At 43.8% G+C, this 19,736-nt stretch overlaps 1 protein-coding gene across 1 annotated transcript in view; it reads right to left on the bottom strand.

Moving 5' to 3' along the window:
• The window catches only part of GUCY2C (guanylate cyclase 2C), a 69,820-nt gene continuing 50,084 nt past the window's right edge, over positions 1-19,736 (bottom strand). Inside the window, exons 17-27 of the mRNA XM_049782903.1 lie at positions 17,327-17,459; positions 14,819-14,956; positions 14,002-14,090; positions 13,545-13,636; positions 11,593-11,751; positions 9,365-9,557; positions 7,197-7,371; positions 5,743-5,841; positions 4,179-4,273; positions 1,289-1,365; positions 1-172 (exon numbers count right to left, since the gene is read on the bottom strand). Of these exons, the coding sequence (XP_049638860.1) occupies positions 1-172; positions 1,289-1,365; positions 4,179-4,273; positions 5,743-5,841; positions 7,197-7,371; positions 9,365-9,557; positions 11,593-11,751; positions 13,545-13,636; positions 14,002-14,090; positions 14,819-14,956; positions 17,327-17,459 (1,422 nt within the window). The remainder of the gene's footprint in view (positions 173-1,288; positions 1,366-4,178; positions 4,274-5,742; positions 5,842-7,196; positions 7,372-9,364; positions 9,558-11,592; positions 11,752-13,544; positions 13,637-14,001; positions 14,091-14,818; positions 14,957-17,326; positions 17,460-19,736) is intronic.

Below are 19,736 nucleotides of genomic sequence, written 5' to 3'. Positions count from 1 at the left end.
TTACAAAAATGTGGTCTCCTTGTCAGTAGTCAGCTGAAGGTATTCTAGAGTGCCTTTCTTGTAGCTTGTTACCCGGGGCGGTCTGCGGCTTCTTATCCCCTCAGCCTGTCTCTTCTGTAAGGAGTTAGCCAGCATGTTTGAAAACTCTGCTTGCAAGTGCTGTTGATCCTCCCTGGATAGAGAGAAAGGGGAGAGAAATAAATCATTTTGGCAGTTTTTCCAAAAGTTTCCTTCCACTAGACCATCTATCTATTCCACATTAGATATGTGCCAAATATGCCTCTGTGCTGAACTTGGTTTCCAGAGAATACAAGGGCTAAAGGAACAAGCACCACGTTCTCCATGTTCCGTGAGAAGCTGATGTGTTCCAAGCAGGAAACCCTATTCTGGGCCAAAGCTACAGTGGGAATCAGGCGACTTGCCCTGCCAAGTGTCTTTGGGTCTTGTAAGTGGTAGGAGCTGGTTAAGGAGAGGTGAGACTGGATGGTGGGTTTATGGTGTGAAATAAACTGGGGCACTTCTAGTGAGGGTTCAGGTCTCCTGCACCCTGGGAATATCGCCCTGCACCCAGCTAGGCCTAGAGGTTTCTCTGCCACAGCAGAAGTCCTGTGACTGACTGAATTTGTTGACGTGTGACTAAATGACAATTCGGGTCCCTGTTACTGGAATGGGAACACAAGCATTCAACTTGGACTGTGGCTTCCTCATCTCAAAGGAGAGAGTTCAAGGAAGAAGCAAAGTGCCAGTCTGGGGCTGGCTGAACTCCATGAGACTCAGCAGGCTGTGGTGGGTGTCAGGGGTGAGGCACAGAGGGCAGTCATCAGGGCTGTAATGCAGAGGGTGGTAGGCAGGGCTGAGGTGCAGAGGGCCTTATTGTCTGACCCTGTTACGTAAGATCCTTCATTCTCCTGAACAATCTGGGAACACAGGCTTCTAGCAGCCAGTCTAAGGAAGTTTCTTTTTCTTATGTATTTATTCTCTAGGTTGTTGGTGGTACAGCCAGCACAGTTCAGGGCTTACTTCTGGCTCTGTGCTCAGAAATCACTCCTGGCAGGACTCGGGGCCCATATATAATGCCAAGGATCGAACTTACATTGGCCATGTGGAAGGCAAATGCCCTACTCTCTGGACTATCTTTCTGGCCCCCAGTCTAGGGAGGTTTCTAAACTTCATCTTGTCTCTTCATCATTATCAGTGTCTGGCAGAGCCCACTGGCACCAGATAGGTAGTTGAGGTGTAGACAGTAGCCTTCACTCTCCCTCTCCCACCCCTAACCCCTTCAGCTTACACTGATGGAGGGGTTGGCAGGTTGCACTCCTGGTCCTTGATGCCAGTCAGCCAGTAGGTGGTCTCCGTGCCTCTTCCCTGGGGAGAGAGGAGGTGGAAGCACTGGAGAGTCAGTTTCCTTACCTGGTCCAAACAGAGCTGATCCTGAGGCCTTGTACCCCCAATCCAGCTCTCTCATCAACAGCCCCTTCCTGATAGGATCACATTCACACCAGATAGAAAGACAGGCCTATCATCATGGCCAACCACCTTTAAATAACAATATATAAGTATAGTGGGCTGGGAGATGCTCTACAGGCTGAGCACCTGCTTTTTCTATAGGAGGCCTGGTCGGATCCTGGTTTGAACACAGAGCTTGGAGAAGCCCCTGAGCACCATAAAGTACAATCCCCAGACTAAAAATAAAACCAACAGAGGCTGAAGCAATAGAACAGCAGGTAGGGAACTTGCCCTATAATAGATGACCTGGGTTCAATCCAACAGGCCATATGGTTCTGCAAGTACCCCAGGAATTATTCCTGAGTGTTGCTGGATATGGCTCCGAAGCAAAATAAGCACAAGACAAAAAAGGGAAGAAAGTCATTTACACCCCATGATATTACCTCCTCAGTTCATAGTCCCTGTTCACATTCTTTGCTCTTGTTCACCAGTTTTGCTACAGCATATTTTTTTCAATTTTCAGTATTAGTTTTCTCACCTGAGATGACCTAAACTACAGACCAGCACATCATTATAACCACTCATCCTGTGACTTTCTCTGGGCCCCATTTGGAGCCTGTGAAATTAATGAAAACTTATTAAAACTGTTGTTCATGACTAGAACTTATATTGGACAAAAAAGACTGGGGATTAAAGATTCTTCATTGTTAATATTCACCAGGTTATTGTGTTTAAACTGTAGGGAGCTCCAACTGCTTCTATTACTGCATTGTGGGGATGGTAATGATGCAGAAAATGTTTAAAAAATTGTTTAAAAAATGAGTGTGTTGACCAGAAAGTGCTACTTCCCTAGGCAAGTTTAGGCTCCTAAAAACCCAATCAATACACTGCAAGGTTACATTCACCTTGGGAGCAGCCTTGGGCTTCATATCAACTCATATCAATGGTTCAGGACCTGAGCAATAGCATAACAGGTAGGGTATTTTTCTTGCATGTGGCTGACCTGGATTTGATCCATGGCATCCTATATGGTGCCCTGAGCCTGTCAGGAGTGATTTCTGAGCATAGAATCAGGAGAAATCTCTGTGCACCAATGAGTGTGTCTCCCCAAAAAGCAAAACAGAAAAGACTGCAATGACCTTCGAGGACCAGGGGAGAGATGAGGTTCCTGAAGTGCCTGCTGTTCCAAGTGTAGGGGTCTGCACAGAAAGTCAAGACAAGGGTTCTCCTTTCTGGGCACCATGACTGTTAAAATGTACATGCCTTTTCCATTCACAGATGAGTGGACAAAGGTGATGTGGATCATGTTCATACATGATCAATTATCATACATATCAGTTATCATATATTACTCAGTTCACAAAACTGAATACTACTCAGTTATGAGGAAAAGAAGAAAGAAGGAAAAAAATGAATGAAAGAAAAAGAGAAAGAAATAAGAAAGAACAAAAGATAGGGGCTGGAGAGATAGCATGGAGGTAAGGCATTTGCCTTGCATGCAAAAGGACGGTAGTTTAATCCCAGCATCCCATATGGTCCCCAGAGCCTGCCAGGAGAGATTTCTGAGTGTAGAGCCAGGAGTAACCCCTGAACGCTGCCAGGTATAACTCAAAAACCAAAACCAAACCAAAACAAAAAAAGAACAAAAGATAGATCAAGTAGGCACAGTAATCTGGTGATGTTAAAAAGCAAATTCTGCCAGTTGCAATAACCAGGATAGACATAAAAGGATTTTGCTTTATAAAATAAGTCAGAGGGAAAAAGACAAATGACATGTTGATTTCACACATATGTGACAGGTAGTAAAACCAAATGAATGAACAAAATTTAAAAAAAACTCAGCTTTTCCACTAGAAGGGCAGAAGGGATGGGTGGGGGAGGTAGCTAAATGAAGACAAAGGTATAAACCTATGGAGGAAAAGGGAATACACTTTTTCTGGGGCATCAAAGGCTGCCTAGCCAGACGCTGGTGCCAAGTCAGAAGTCTGGATCAGAGCCTTTGACTTGCCCAGCTACATCCTCCCAGACCCGAGGAATGTAGCACAGATGAGAAGAACTGGAAATACCAGAGAGCATGTCTTGGTTGACTCTGTATTTTTGCTTGTTGTATGCTCAGAAATCTTTTACCATTGCCAAATGTTTCATGAGCCCTGATATTCAGAGCTATATGACCCTTAGAGGGACACAAGCCTAGCTAGGATGCTAGGATCTAGAGTTGGAGAGAGACAACTCAATGGCCAGTTGAGTGTAGACTTTGCATGTGGGAAGTCTGGGTTTAATCCTTGCCACTGTATGTCCCCCAATACTATCAGGATCAACTTTCAAGCAAAGTGTCAGAGTAGCCACTGAGCACTCCCAAAACAAAATAACAATAATACAAAAAGAAGCTAGGGTCTATGGCAGAGCTGGGGATGTAGTTCAGTGGCAGAGCCTTGTATATTGAAGGCCTGGGTTCCATACCTGGAATGGCAAAAAAAAAAAAAAAAAAAAAAGGGGGTGGGGTGGGGTGGGGAGGGACAAATCTAAAGCTGCATTTATGGTTGCAGCTATTTCAGCTGGGGAAAGCCAGAAGTAACAGAAGCAGCCCAAAGAAGCCTTTTGATCAGAGCCAGAAGCCACTGTAGCATTCCTGAAGTGTAGAAAAAGCTTCTACCTCTAAGCTCCAGCTCCTGCTCCCAAGAGGCCCTGCACTACAGAAGTGCTTGTTCAGGTCTGCTCTGTGCACTGCTTACCTTTAAGTATGTTTCCCCCCTGACTTCGTACAGGAACTGACACTCGGTCCTCCTCAGGATGGCAATGGTGGAGCCACTCACGTGGATCCTCAAGGCTGGACACAGAAAACAGGCAATGGCATCCATGAGGGAGGTCAGAGAAGAAGGAGATTGAGGGAGGGCAGATGGAAGAGATGAGGGGCTCCCCCACCTCCTTTGCTATGGGCTGTATTTTCTTCTAGGACTGTTCAGCCCCCACTATGGGTCATTATACAGGATACTGTCTCAAAGAGCATAGGGCGTGGAGAAAATATGGATGCACAACTGAACCCATTTAATGACTCTAAAAACACTTGTAAGATGCCTCAGACAAGAATGTGAGCTTTATGGGAATCTCCTAGCTGTTAGACTCTACTTGCTGAGCTGAGGTACTCCTTCTCCAACCTCTCCCTGCTCCACCCTACAAACAGGTGTAGGACTTTAACCTGGAAATTCACTAGGTTTCCAATGGACCTCTGCTTCTCCTGGCTGGGGCATTTCAGGTCTTCTAAGCAGCTTAGGTATATAGTGAAAGGACACATGCTGGCCGTTCAATGAGTCAGCCGACTCTTCCTCCTCATAGTATGGAAGGGCTCTGGTTGCTGTAGGGGCCCTCAATGCAGTGGCTTCCACAGTGTGCCACACAGTCTCAGTCTGGAGGGTCAAGTCCTTGTCTGACACCAGAGCCGGGCATTAGTTTGGAAAGCTCACTTTCCAACCTGGCAGCCAGGGATTTGAGGCTGCTTCCTCACACTTTTCACAATGACAACAAAGCTTTCATTCTGATCTGAGTTCTGAGTCAGGATTTTAGTCCTGATCTGATTCTCTCCTTGTCACCGTGTTTTTCTAGTATAAAGAAGTCCCCGGTAATCAGCTGAAGGACAAAATACCCAAAGACCATGACATTTTTGTGATCCACAATCCCTCTCCTCCAACCAAACTGTCAGATAGTTCCTACCATTGTCATGGATATTTACTGCACACAGCACAGCTGGGAGAATTCAATAAGGTTTGCACATATAAAGAAGAATATTGAATTCTTCAGTACTAAAACCCATTTCCAGGAAAAGCAAATGAATGAGATAGTCTATGAAGCAAGGTTTAAATCTTAAAAAAATATTTTGGAGGGCAGGAGTGATATAAAATAGCGGGTAGGGTACTTGCCTTGCATGGGGCATACTGGGGTTTGATCTTAAGTATCCCGTATGTTTCCCTGAGCACCGCTAAAAGTGATTCCTGAATGCAGAGCCAGGAATAAGCCCCTTGCATCACTGGGTGTGCCCAAACAAAATTTTATTTGACTATTCTTTAAAAAAAAAAAAAATCACACTAGTTTTGCTAAATTCCACAACGACTCTGAATAAAGCAATGGATGGATGCTCTGCAACCCACCAAGTGAGCGAGCAGGGTGTTGATACCAGCTCCCAGCCCGTCAGTGTCAGTGTCAGATTTTCCTTTATCTCACACCACCCTAGCAGTGCTCCAGCTCCCTCTGGACACAGGGAGACAAATTCTCTGTCTTCCCAGGAAAAAATCCCCTCCTTACGCAGGCCAGTGGATTCCATCCTGGAGGCTGTGTTGACGGTATCTCCAAACAGGCAATAGCGAGGCATCTTGATCCCCACAACTCCAGCGGCGCAGGGGCCTGGGAGGACAGAAAACAGGAAGGGAGGCGATCAAATAGCAGTTTTGGGGGAGTACAGTGGGCTGGCCTCTTCTCGGGGTTAACTGCATTCTTAGAAGCAGCAGAGGGTGTGGAATGTGGACCCGGATGTTGGCTTGATGGGAATGGAATTAAAAAGGTCTGGAGGGGCCCCGAACAATAGCACAGCGGGTAGGGCATTTGCCTTGCAAGCGGTAGATTTGGGTTTGATCCCAGGCATCCTATATGGTCCCCCGAGCCTGCCAGGAGTAATTTCTGAGCACAGAGCCAGGAGTAACCCCTGAGCGCCACTGGGTGTGGCCCTAAAACAAAAACAAACAAACAAACAAACAAAAAACCAAAAAAAGGAAAAAAAAAAAAAGAAAGAGAAGGGATGGATTGTGATGTAGCAAATGCTCCCAAGAAAAGCACAAAATTTATTCTGGCACGAAGGCGCCAGGGTAGGATATCAGTTAAGAGCTAAGAGACAGAATAGCCTTTGAAGGGCGAGGACTAGCCCAGGGGCTCAGGGCCATCCAGTGCTGTGCCTCAAAACGCTGCAGGGTGTTGTGTGCTCCGAGGCTCTACAGGGCACCTACATTCTTTAATTTGAATCAAAGGGCGCTTCTAGAGCAGTGGGCAGCAGACTCTTCCTCCCCAGATCAGTGCATGTGCCACATGAAAGCAAGGACATTCTAAAGAGAATCAATAGCCAGACAGGCTGGCAAAGGAGACCTACTAGGTGAGAAGGAGGAATACTCAGAAGGATTTGTCAGAACAACTGCAGGTAAAGCCTAAAGAGGTTATTTTATTTGGGGATTGGAAGGGTTGGGTCCCACCCTGCAATGCTCAGGGGCTATTTCTGGTTTGGTGCTCAGGAATAACTTCTGGCAGTGCTCTAGGGACCATGTAATGCTGGGGGTGAACCTGGCCACCTGCAAGTCAAGGGCCTTAACCTCTCTCCGTACTATTTCTCTGGCCTCAAAGAATTAAGAATTTTAAAAGTTAAACAGAAAAATGAAATTTTGTAGAGACATTAAAATTTTTTTGGTGGGGGAGGGCAATTCCCAGCAGTGCTTAAACTAATTCCTGGCTCTGTACTCAGGGGTCATTCTTGGTGGGCTCAGGGGACCATATGGGGTGTCAGGGATCTAAGGTGGGGTTGGTTGCATGCTTCTTTGTTCATTTGAGTTTGCTTTTGCTGATCATTGTCCCAGAGGTCAGTGCTGTTCATGAGTTCTGAGGACTCCTCAGAGATGATGTCTAACTATGGGACTTCTTACCCGAAGACCCTCACACTCCCTGCTTGAGCAGGAGCCCAGAGACCCACATATAGTTAGTTCCATCTGTGACCCTACCAGAGTGAACACCAATGCGAATCCACACTGGGAGGCCAGGAAGATGCTCCAGCTCAAAGGTCCCCATGAAGCTGAGGATATCTAACGCCATCTTGGCAATGTCTATCGCGTGACGGTTGCCATTCCTCTTGGGTAGACCGCTAGCCACCATGTAGGCATCACCAATGGTCTCCACCTGAAGGAAACACCATTTCCCCTCAGTGAATTTACCCTTTTAAAGGCACAGAAATTAGACAGAAGCACTTCATCACATTTCAGAGCCTTTGAGATCTTAGTCTAAGCATTATCCTGTACACTTTTTCTGGGCCCAGTTCAAGACTAGTTCCAAGCCTCAGATTTTTTAAGGAAAATGTATGATAAAACAGCTGTAAAGTAATGTAACTAATGGAAATCACAACATAACAGTCATCTAAATATGGTCACGATCTTGTAAAGACTTAAATGCTCTTAATGGTCTATGCAATTTTAAAATGCCTTTTATTACCAGACAAATAACCTTTGGCACATTATTTCTTATGTAGTATTACTTGACAAAATTTTTGGCTTCTTTAAGATGTTACACATTCTTATTGTACAGTAAATCTAAACATTTTTTCCTATAATAAGAAGTAGGCTTATACTAGACATATTATTTAATAAATGGCCTCCTTTTAATTGACTTGCATGATCAAATCCAGAGTTCACATTTTGTGGAGTATATTTGTTGTTCATATTTGTTGCTTTAGTCAGAATTGCTGATTGTCTCTAAAATTTATAAGTATTTTCAAGCCAGCAAGAACTGTTAATATGGCTTTTACATTTATACAAGGTAAGATTTGAGCTAAGACATCACTAGAAAAGGAAACCTTTAGGGGGAAAATGACCATTATGACAGACATATACATAATTTCTGAACAGTGTCTAAGGAATACTTTTTTTTTTTTTTTGCTTTTTGGGCCACACCCTATGATGCTCAGGGATTACTCCTGATTATGCACTCAGAAATTGCTCCTGACTTAGGGGAATATATGAGATGCCGGGGGATTGAACCAAGGTCCATCCTAGATTAGCTGCGCGCAAGGCAAATGCCCTACCGCTGTGCTATTGCTCCAGTTCCCAGAAATACTTTTTATTTTGATGATTTTATTTATTTATTTTTTTTGGTTTTTGGGCTACACCCGGTGACACTCAGGGGTTACTTCTGGCTATGCGCTCAGAAGTCGCTCCTGGCTTGGGAGACCATATGGGACGCCGAGGGGGTCAAACCGCGGTCTGTCCTAGGCTAGCTAGCGCTGGCAAGGCAGACACCTTACCTCTAGCGCCACTGCACCGGCCCCATTTTTTTTCTTTTTTTTCTTTTTTTTCTCTCTCTTTTTTTTTTTTTTTTTGGTTTTTGGGCCACACCCGGCGTTGCTCAGGGGTTATTCCTGGCTGTCTGCTCAGAAATAGCCCCTGGCAGGCACGGGGGACCATATGGGACACCGGGATTCGAACCAACCACCTTTGGTCCTGGATCTGCTGCTTGCAAGGCAAATGCCGCTGTGCTATCTCTCCGGGCCCCCCCATTTTTTTCTTAACAGTCCATTGTGTTCAATTTTACTGCAATCATGCATTATAAAACTGACACCTGATCAAGCTGACTATCAATTATGAGGAGAAATTGGAATTTGCACAAATAGCTCCAGTACTAAAAATACTTGTTCTATGCTCAGCTGCTTTTCCAACAAGTAACTGAGTTTGGTTCTTCTTTATGCTTCTCAATTGTACACTCTTGTCCACCATCAGAATCAGGGTATACAGCCAGTATTCAACTCAAAGTTTCATCCTGCAGTCTGCTTATAATGATGCAAAACAATGACAAGAGAGAACAGACAAGATGATCCCTAATTCTCTGACTATAACTTCACCGTGTGTAGGTTACACATTGTTAGTAGTTTAGAGATGAGTGGGGAGAATGCCATTTTCTCTCAGTTTAGATCTGACAGTATATTCCTAACTAAGCTGCATGCTGGTTTTTTCCACATTGCTTATGAAAATCATGGGTTCTTTGGCCTCTGAACCTCTCTTATCTTGTACTTTCTGTTTTGCTCAGATTCATCAGCATTTGGGAGGATATGCTGGAAATGAATGATTCTGGCTCTATTGGTAGGACCCAATGATCCATTCAGCCTGGTAAGTGAACAAAGTACCTTGTACACATCGTGGTGATCAAGAATGTGGTCAAAGCTCTTGTAGATGTCATTGAGCATGTCCACCACCTCCATTGGGGTGCTGTGTTTGCAGATGGTGGTGAACCCCACAATGTCACTGAAGTAGATGGTAACTTCCTCATAGAGTTCAGGCTCTACAATGCCTTTCTCCTTCAGAGATTTAACCACTAGCCTAGAGGAGGAAGGGAAAAATTCATTCCTGCAACTTCATTAAACTCTTTGACATACATATTGGAAACTGTAGCGATTATCCACCAGAATGCTAGAAGTTGGAAAAATTCCAGTGTATAGGTGACTAGAAAGCAAAGATGGAACATACACCAAATAGGTGAACACATGCACTATACATGTAAGATAGTTACTTTATATTATTTTTAAAAAATACGTTTTACTTGGGGCCAGAGCAAAGCACAGCAGGTAGGACACTTTACTTTCATCCAGCAGACTCAGATTCAATCCCTGGCATCACCAGGAGTAATTCCTGAGCACAGAGAGAGGTGGTACCTTTGAGTATAGCCAGATCCAGCTTCCCCATCCCCCCAAAAGAAAAAGAATTTGAATCATCTGATCTGACTTTTCCTTCCTAATCAGGTTACCTCCCTGGCATATTTATCATCACCTTGTTTATTATCACTATGATGAATGCAAGACATCAAACATAAATTGTGGCATTGTGTGTACCAGCTTTAGGCCCCTCAAAAGGCAAGACAACTGCTGTGTAAACAAGTTCGAATCATATTACAAAGAGAAGCCACAGAGAATCTTTGTTGCAGAGCTATGAGGAACAGCATGCCATAGACTCAGAGTGAAGGGAGCCTCCTGTATCAAGCCCTTATGTGCCATGTTGCCTTTACAACTTAGACTATGCACTCTTCTATCCTTGAACCACTCTGTAACAGGCCTGGGTTGGTGGGTGACCTCATTCATCTGTGACTTTTATGAAGCAACAAAATAAGGCTACAGACAGTTTCATATGATGACAAACCCGTGGCCTTGGGTCAGAAGACAGAGATTAGCAAGCAGTGGGGTTGGTGGCAGGCAGAGAATGAGGCAAATGAGTACTTCAAACATGATTTCTCATTCCTCAGTTACTTCTTAAAGAACAATGCTCATACTCTGGATCCATTTGAGCTTCTTTTCTTCCTGCCTGCCTCTTCTGTCATGAAATACTGCCCATAGCAGTCTCTTGGATGACACATCTTTTTGATGGGAGGTGGAGTGGGTATAGCTAGCAATGGTCAGAGGACATTCTTAGTGCTTGAAGGACCTTATGTGGTGCTGGGGCTTGAACCAAACTTTGATGCTGGCTTCCATAATGAAGGTACATATCTCTTCTAATTTGCAAAAAAAAAAAAAAACAAAAAACAAACCAAACAAAAAAACCCAACAGAACAAAACTAGTTGTACATGGTAGTTCACAGACTCCAGAGAAAAACCCTCATTTCCCTTTAGAGACAAGGGAGAAACAGCGACTTACCTGAGGATTGACTCAGTGATAAAGAAGGCCTGGACCCCAGGTCATCCTATGAGCACAGTCGCACCCCCGCAGTGGCACTGCAGGGTTTATTTCTTCCAGTGGTTTAGCAAGCAAATCAGAACAAGCCATAGCAAGGTGCATTATAATATACAGTATCAAAGCCCAGAGGCCAGGACACTCCTGGCAATATTCACCCTAGTGGCAGTTCAGATTTGACAGCTCAGTGTGTAGGCTGGCTGGTTCCAGGGATGGAACTTAAGACCTTTTTTTACCCCTTTCAGGGTCTTGGTGCATTTGTTGTAAACTCATCAGTGGAAAAAATATGCCAAAGTAACCCATGCAATGTCAAGGCAAGAAAAAATAAAAATAAGAATTGGCAAATATATGGATGCAATCATCTCCCTCATAGACTATGACCATAGAGCTAGGACTATGGTCATGAGCCAGGGCTTGGGAGATGGGGTGAGAAGCATGGAGCTGTTGGGACCAGGCGTGAAACTATGGACACAATGGAGTATGTTTGCAGAGCTACAGTGTGGCCATGAGCTACAGGACATGATGGGTCATGGTTGTAGAGCTATTGGAACTAGGTGTGATATGACCATGGCGCTTTGGGGCTGTGAAAAGCAGAGGGACATGGATCTAGAATATAGGACGCAGTTGTGGGTGGGCCAGGACAATACAGTGGAACTATGGGACAAGGGAGAGCCAGCTGGGTGGCACCTCTTACCTGGGCAGCAACATAAAATTGAGCCTGTCTGCTCTGTCCCTCTCTGCCTTATACAGCTGGGTTCTTTCCTCCACCAGATGTTCTAGGTTTTTAGAGTATAGCTGCAGGCGGTGAATCAAGGTGTCCATGTAGCTTTCATTTTTTTGGTCATGAAAAAGACTGCAGGTAGCAAGAGACAAAGAGCTGACCACATCATTCAGAAATGGTCTGAACTAACCCCTAAATCCTTTCCTGCTCCTCCCATCCATGAGATCAGACCTAGTCCTCAGGGACTTAATCTCCTTTATCTCCTCAATTCTTTGAAGCCTGGATTGAAGGAGCTGCATCTTATCTGATCCCCATAATGAAAAGCAGACAGACATGAGGCACCAAAAATATTTGGCTGGTGACCTTAGTTGAGGACAATTTTAATTTCACCGGTCGCTGCATCAAATGAAAAATCTTGAAAATCTAGAATTCAATCTTACAAGACAATTGGGTTTGTTTATAAAGAGTCTTCATTTTTAATAATCAATTATTGAGGATACATTATATAAGTCGCAGCTGGTATCTTCATAAATCAACTTGTGTGTAATCAAGATTAAGCTCATTACTAAAGTCTAGCAAACTGACTACTTTTATCCAATTAGGTCTTCCCTCTGGTAATCATATATTTGGTATCAACAGTAAAGAGGGGATATATATATAGGTTTTTGGGCCACACCTGGCGATGCTCAGGGGTTACTCCTGGCTGTCTGCTCCTGGCAGGCACAGGGGACCATATGGGACACCGGGATTCGAACCAACCACGTTAAGTCCTGGATCAGCTGATTGCAAGGCAAACGCCGCTGTGCTATCTCTCTGGGCCCTTATTTATAATCTTATTCATTGTTCAACTCTTTTTTTATTTTTGTGGAGGGTAAGGGTGGGAAGGAGAGGCTCATATTCAATGGTGCTCAGGGATTACTCAGGGCTTGGTGCTTAAGGATTACTTCTGGCAGTATTTGGGGGATTTATGTGGCAGTGGGGATTACACTAGGGTCAGCTGCGTACAAGGCGAGTACCTTAATTCCTACAGTTTTTCCTCCCACTTGAAACATAATTATTTTAAACATTATACTGAGCATAGCTGGGATACCCGCAACTAAATTGAGAAACCACAAACATTCCAAGGAACCAAGGAATCCATACTAGATCTGAAAATCCTTATCAGTGAGACAACCATACTTTCACAGGCATATTTGCAACATTCAGAAATTATTTTTAAAAACTTTTTTTTTGTTTTTGAGCCACACCCGGTGATGCTCAGGGGTTACTCCTGGCTATGCGCTCAGAAATCACTCATGGCTTAGGGGACCATATGATATGCTGTGGGGGATCAAACCATGGTCCATCCTAAGTCAGCATGTGCAAGGCAAATGCCTTACTGCTTGCACCACTCTGGCCCCTAATTTTAAAAACTTTTAAAAGTCTTTTTAAAAAAGTCTTTTGAGGCCTGAACAATAATAGCAGAGTTGGTAGGGTGCATGCAGCCAACGTAGGATCAATCCTTGTCATCCCATATGGTCCTCTGAGCACTATCAGGAGTAATTCCTGAGTGCAGAGCCAGGGGTAACCCCTAAGCATTAATGGGTATGGCTCCCAAAACAAACAAATAAAAAGTCTCTTGAGTCCCAAACATAGATACTCTCAGAATTAACTACCAGGGAGAAGGGCCAGAAATCATGGTCTTTACTTATGCAAAGTTTGTCCTGAAATATTTAACTATTCAAGTGATTATTTCCTTGATCTATTTCCTTGGTCTATTAATTTCTAAATCATTTAAATGTTTTTAAGGCAGGCATTACCATCTGCAAAGATTTTTACTAGAACTAGGGATTTTTCATTAAACTAGGCTTTTCTCATTCCATGGAATGCCAACTATTATTAGATAAACCCAAAATTTGTGAGAAAAATAAAAATTTCAGTAATACCCAAATATCTTGGCCAGAGTACTCTCAATTTTCTTGAAATCAGGCCTCTTTTCTGGATCTTCCTCCCAGCAGCTTTTGACAAGTAGATAGACCTGGAAGGCAGAAGGGCCAAGTAAGCTATCTTGTTCTCTCCCCTGATGAGAGGAGTTAAAGCAGAATCCAGAAAAACATTTGAGTGGGTCTATGTGCCACACCTTTGAGAAGAAAGAGGTAGAGGAACAAGAAATGAGACTGTGACCATGGAAGCAGAGAATAGCGTTAACACATCCTAAGGAACAACAATTACCACCAGAAGCTTCTGGAAGAAGCAAGGAATGGCTTCTCCAACCTTGCCAACAACTTGTCTCCAATATCTGCCTCCTTCTGGGTCAGTGAAATTCATTATGCCTGTGTCTGGCAGGTTGGTGGTCCTCACTAACAGAACCCTAAAGAAAGTCTCACAAAAATGGGGACTCACCTCCAGCTCCTTGTCGTCTGCAGTTTCCAGAAAGAGATCTGGGCGGAAGGGCCTCACTCCATTGAAATGTTCTACTCTGAAAATCTTCTCTGATGGCAAGAGCATAATTCAAATTAAAAGAAATAATACAAGTGAACAATTGGGGTCAGGATGGGGTCACTTATCCAGGGAATGTGGACAGGCCTAGGTCTGCATCACAGATGGGTGAATGGATGAACCTCAAAATGATGGCCCAAGAAGTCAACCTAGTTATAACACACCTCAGCTTCCTCTAATCCAAACTTGAACCCTGCCTTTATCTCCTCAAACCCCAGTTAAAAGCTGACCCATACTCAAACTCATGGCCCTTGGGCCGCAAACGGCCCTCCATACAACATTTTGTGGCCCTGCCCTAGAGGAATCTTTTTTTGTTTTGTTTTAGTTGTTTGGGTCACATCCCCCAATGTTCAAAGCTTACTACTGACTTTGCACTCAAGGATCACCCCGGCTTTGCTTCCTGTGGCCCGCAGGTAAATTGAATTTGAGACCCCTGAAAGCAGTGCCTTAGGACTACCTGGATGGAATGAAATGTCTTCTCTGGGTGATGCCCTGGCGAAGAGCTAGTTCAGGATGAAACAGGATGAAACATTTCTCTTCCAGGGATTGGAGAAAAGGAAAGATGCAAGGCAGATCCTTGAGAAATCCAAATCTCAGTGACTGAGGCTCTCAGAATAAACCACATGCAGGCTGCCCCTAAGCCTTAACCCTGCCTTGAGTTGGGCTGAGGCATGTGCAGATTGGGCTCCATCATGTCATGCAGGCATGTGGAGGCTCCTACCATTGGGATCCCGGCAGCTGAGTGTGTAGAAGGTCTCTCTGCGCAGGATGATCTCCTGGGCGATGATCCCATAACTATAGACGTCACCTTTCTGGGATGTGCCGGCCTGGCGAAGGTGCTCAGGAGCTGTCCACAGGTCTATGTAGTGAGAGGTAGAAGGCAAAGCTGGGCAGTGGCCCACATGACTCTCCTCCTACCTGTCATTGAGTTAAGTTCCTCACAGAACAGGAGGGGCCTTAGGCTTACTCAGGCCCTGACTGGGAAAGGTTTATGCTCAGGTAGCAACAAGGCGCAGAATGTGAATGTCCCTGTGTGGTGGGACAGAGTAAGGAGAGTATTCGAGGAAGTCTTAGAGTAATTATGTCCCTACAAAGACTGGGACCCAAGTCCTGTAAAGTTCCTGATCTGCCTGAAGCAGTGAGTATTTGTAGGACAAATATGGTAGAATATAGGAGACTGAGGACTTAAGATGACATAAACTAATGAAAGCCTTTATAACTATATAACAATAATTATGTAATAAAACTATTATGCAATTATGTAACATAAACATATGTTAGATATATTATATAAATATATGGCATACTTATATAGTAATATATTAATGTAAATATATCTATAATGTTTACATAAAAGTATATAAATAGTTCTTTTCTTTTTTTCTTTTTTTTTTTTTTGATTTTGGGCCATACCCAACAGTGCTCAGAACTTACTCTTGGCTCTGTTCTCAAGGAACACTCTTTTTTTTTTTTTTTTTTCCTTTTGAATCACACCTGGTGATGCTCAGGGGTTACTCCTGGCTATGCACACAGAAACTGCTCATGGCTTGGGGGACCATATGGGATGCCGGAGGATAGAACTGAGATTCGTCTTAGGTTAGCGTGTACAAGGCAAACATGCCCTACCACTCGAGACACCACTCTGGCCCCTCAAGGATCACTGTTTATGGGACTTGGAGGACTGACCATATGGGTGTCAGGGATCTACTTGGGTTGACTGGAAGACAAATACCCTACTGGTTATACTACCTCTCTGGCCTCATAATATTTATTTTTAACACACACATATACATATAATTATTGAAAGAAAATGAGTATGGGCCTTGAGCAAAAGCACAGTGGAATGCCCGGCATGGCATCCCTTATGGTTACTGGGGCCAGAGCCAGGAATAACCCCTGAGCACCCCTGGGTGTGGCTCCAAAACAAAAGAAAAAAATGATGAAACACATGAAAGCAGAGTCTTCCCTGATATTTTCAATAGGACTATGCTGCCTCCTCCAAGTTCTTTAGTGTCCACAAATATGAATTTTTTGGTTCTCAGTTTTCATTAAAAAAATTAAAAAACAAAACAAAAACAAAAAACGAAAACCAAAAAAAAAAAAGGAGGGGTCGGAGAGCTATATAGCATGGAGGTAAGGCATTTGTCTTGCATGCAGAAGGATGGAGGTTCGAATCCCAACATCCCAGATGGTTTCTGGAGCCTGCCAGGAGCAATTTCTGAGCATAGAGCCAGGAGCAACCTGTGAGCATGCTAAGTGTGACCCAAAAACAAAAACCAAACAAACCAAACAAACAAACAAAAATTATGCTTGAGGGACCTAAGAGATAGTACAGTGGGTAGGACACTTGCTTTGAATATAGTTGACCATAGTATTCTATAGGGTCTCCCAAAGCCCTGCCAGAAGTGATCTTTGAGCACAGTGAGGAGTAAGCCTTGAGCACCACTGGGTGGGGCCCAAAACCAAAGCAAAACAAGCAAAAAAAAAATCCTGATTCTTGGGAAACTAAGTGAGCTTAATAAGCTAAGTGCATGCTTTACATGCTAGCAGTCCAGGTTTAATCCTGGTACCTTCACCACTGCCAGGAGTGACCCCTGGAAGCTTGGAGAAGCCCCTGTATACTGCGGGTTTGACTTTTCTGCCCAAAAGATCTGTGTCTAGGATTTGGTAGGGTCTCCTTGTTCTGGAAGCAAATAGTAAAACCACTCTGTCTTTGTGGTCCATCTCTATGAAACCTTTGGTTCTATACTCCATCCAGCAGTGGGTGTTCTTGACATCTTGTGGTGATCAGGGGGCCATATTAGGGTTGGAACTTAGAATCCTGAGTATGCCAGATATGTGCTCTAGCTTTGTGAGCTTGCTCCCTGGCTCTCATTTCTGTCTTTTAGAAATGAAGAGGGTTAGACAATATCATTTTTAAAACCTCTTACTGCTAGAACTTTCTTTCCCACCCAAATCTGCTTCTACATGCCAAATAGACTCCTCATCATTTCCCCTGCCATGTTGAAGGGTAGATATGTAGGAAATCTGCAGAGGAGATGGGCACTGAACACAGACAGGGCTGGGAGCTGGAGAAGGAATCAGTCAACGTCTCTGTACCCCAAATTTGTTTGTTTGTTTTCCACCACCTTCACCATCTCCTAAGCCCCTATAAGGGGCTTGTCAAGGGATTAAAAAAACAGGCAACAAATCTAGTGGGAAACTAGGCAAACCTGGGCTCACTACTAACCTTTTTGGGGAGGTAAAATGGTATTGCAGCCAAAGTCTGTGATCTTTACCACCATCCTGCTGTCTACCACACAGTTGGTGGACTTTAGACGGCCATGGACTTCTGTCTTACTGGAGTGTAGATAGGACATCCCCTTAAAGTTTCAGGTAACAGGAGAACAAAAACTTAGGACATTCCACAGATGCTTATGTTTAAGAAATAAATAACATTCTGCAATCATTTATGCACAGAGTCATGCCACCAAATTTTAGATTCAATTTCATTAATTTTATTCTAGGGATAGCCCTTTTTACACTGGTTTTCATCCCTGGCACTACAAGAAATAAAAATAAAAATGAAAAATAGAGGCATATTGGAAAACACCTTAAGCTCTGCATCTAGTTTTGAACTCCATAGGTGACAGATAAAAGGCAATTTTCTTAAATTGCTTGGTTAAGTAGTTATATAAAATAGGAAGTACAGGTTGATATATTTTTAAAAGTTTTTCTGCTTACCCCATCATTGACCTCTTGGTCTCTGACTCTTTGCCACCTCAATTCAAAATAAAAAATATGGATAATAAGCCTTTGCCTTTTGTGAAAGGATTGTCTAGTAGGTGATTATTTCCTAAACTGTAATCTGTCACTCATTTGAAGTGGAACTTTGCATGCTGGTTAGAAAGAGAATGTCCCTTTGGGGCTTTGTTTTTCGGCTTGGTATACTTCTCTCTGGTGGCCTGAACTGTTACTGCAGAGACTAACTTCCCTTGGAATCAAGAGCATGAAAGGTTTTGGAAAGAGTATCTAGAAACCAGTTTCCAAATAGACTCTGAACCAGTGTGACTGAGTTGGTGGAAGACTGGTGGAAGAGGGGACAGAACAGAACTTAAGATACTTTGCTGGTGTGCAATTCCAGGTTCAATCCTTAAGCACCACTTTGTCCTTAGAAGACCTTTGGGAGTGAGCCATGAGCACAGAGCCAAGAGTATCCCTAGTGTATGGCCAGGTCAGATCCAATCTTCTAGCCTCCAAAAATAGACTATATGATAGTGCTGGCTCTTGGAGCTGACTTTTCATCATTCTTGAAAGAGAAGCTGTTATTCGTTCTTCCCATGCCCAAAATACAAATGCCCAAATGCTAATTAGGTACCTCTTATAACTTTTCTTGTTGTTTATTTTTTCTGTTTTTGTTTTTTTTTAAGGGGGGGGTCACACCTGGCAGCGCTCAGGGGCTGCTCCTGGCTCTATGCTCAGAAATTGCCCTCAGCAGGCTGGGGGACCATATGGGAAGCCGGGATTCGAACCACTGTCCTTTTGTATGCAAGGCAAACGCCCTATCGCAGTGCTATTTCTCTAGCCCCTTATAATTTTTCTTGTCTAAAGCTAAATATCCAGTCATCTGTCCTAAAATTTTTATCTGATTTTTAATTTAAGTAAATGTATAAAAGAGCCAGAGACCTAAGTGTAAATATAGTATAGAAAGAACATGCTTTTCCTCCAAAAGCAGGAAATTGGGCTCCCATACGATCCAGCTATACCACTCCTAGGGATATACCCTAAGTCAGAACATAAATATACAATACAAAAATCCCTTCCTCACACCTACATTCATTGCAGTGCTATTTACAATAGCCTGACTCTGGAAATAACCAAGATGCCCTTCAACAGATGAATGGCTAAAAAACTTTGGTACATGGGATATTATGCAGCCATCAGGAGAGATGAAGTCATGAATTTTTCCTATACATGGATGTACATTTATTATGCTGAGTGAAATAAGTCAGAGGGAGAGAGATAAACACAGAATATTCCCACTCATCTATTTTATTTATTTATTTATTTATTTGAGTCACACTCAACAGCGCTCAGGGGTTACTCCTGGCTCTACGCTCAGAAATCTCTCCTGGCAGGCTCAGGGGACCATATGGGATGCCAGGATTCAAACCACCATCCTTCTGCATGCAAGGCAAATGCCCTACCTACATGCTATCTCTCCTGCCCCATCTATGGGTTTTTGTTTCTTTTGATTTTGGTTTTTGGGTCACACTCAGCAGCGCTCGGGGCTGACTCCTGGCTCTATGCTCAGAAATCGCTCCTGGCAGGCTCAGTGGACCATATGGGATGCCGGGATTTGAACCATCGTCCTGCATGCATGGCAAATGCCCTGCCTCCATGCAATCTCACCGGCCCCTCATCTATGCGTTTTAAGAAAAACAAAAGACATTTTTGAAATAATTCTCAGAGACAAAAGAGACGAGGGCTGGAAGGTCCAGCTCATGACATGAAGCTCACCATGAAGAGTGATGAGCCAGGCCCGGAGAGATAGCACAGTGGCGTTTGCCTTGCAAGCAGCCGATCCAGGACCAAAGGTGGTTGGTTTGAATCCCGGTGTCCCATATGGTCTCCCGTGCCTGCCTGCCAGGAGCTATTTC

This window comes from Suncus etruscus, chromosome 11 (assembly GCF_024139225.1).
Source record: "Suncus etruscus isolate mSunEtr1 chromosome 11, mSunEtr1.pri.cur, whole genome shotgun sequence".
Lineage (NCBI taxonomy): Eukaryota > Metazoa > Chordata > Mammalia > Eulipotyphla > Soricidae > Suncus > Suncus etruscus.
The sequence above is the reverse complement of the archived record's forward strand: the minus strand, read 5'-3'. Positions and strand labels throughout refer to the sequence as shown.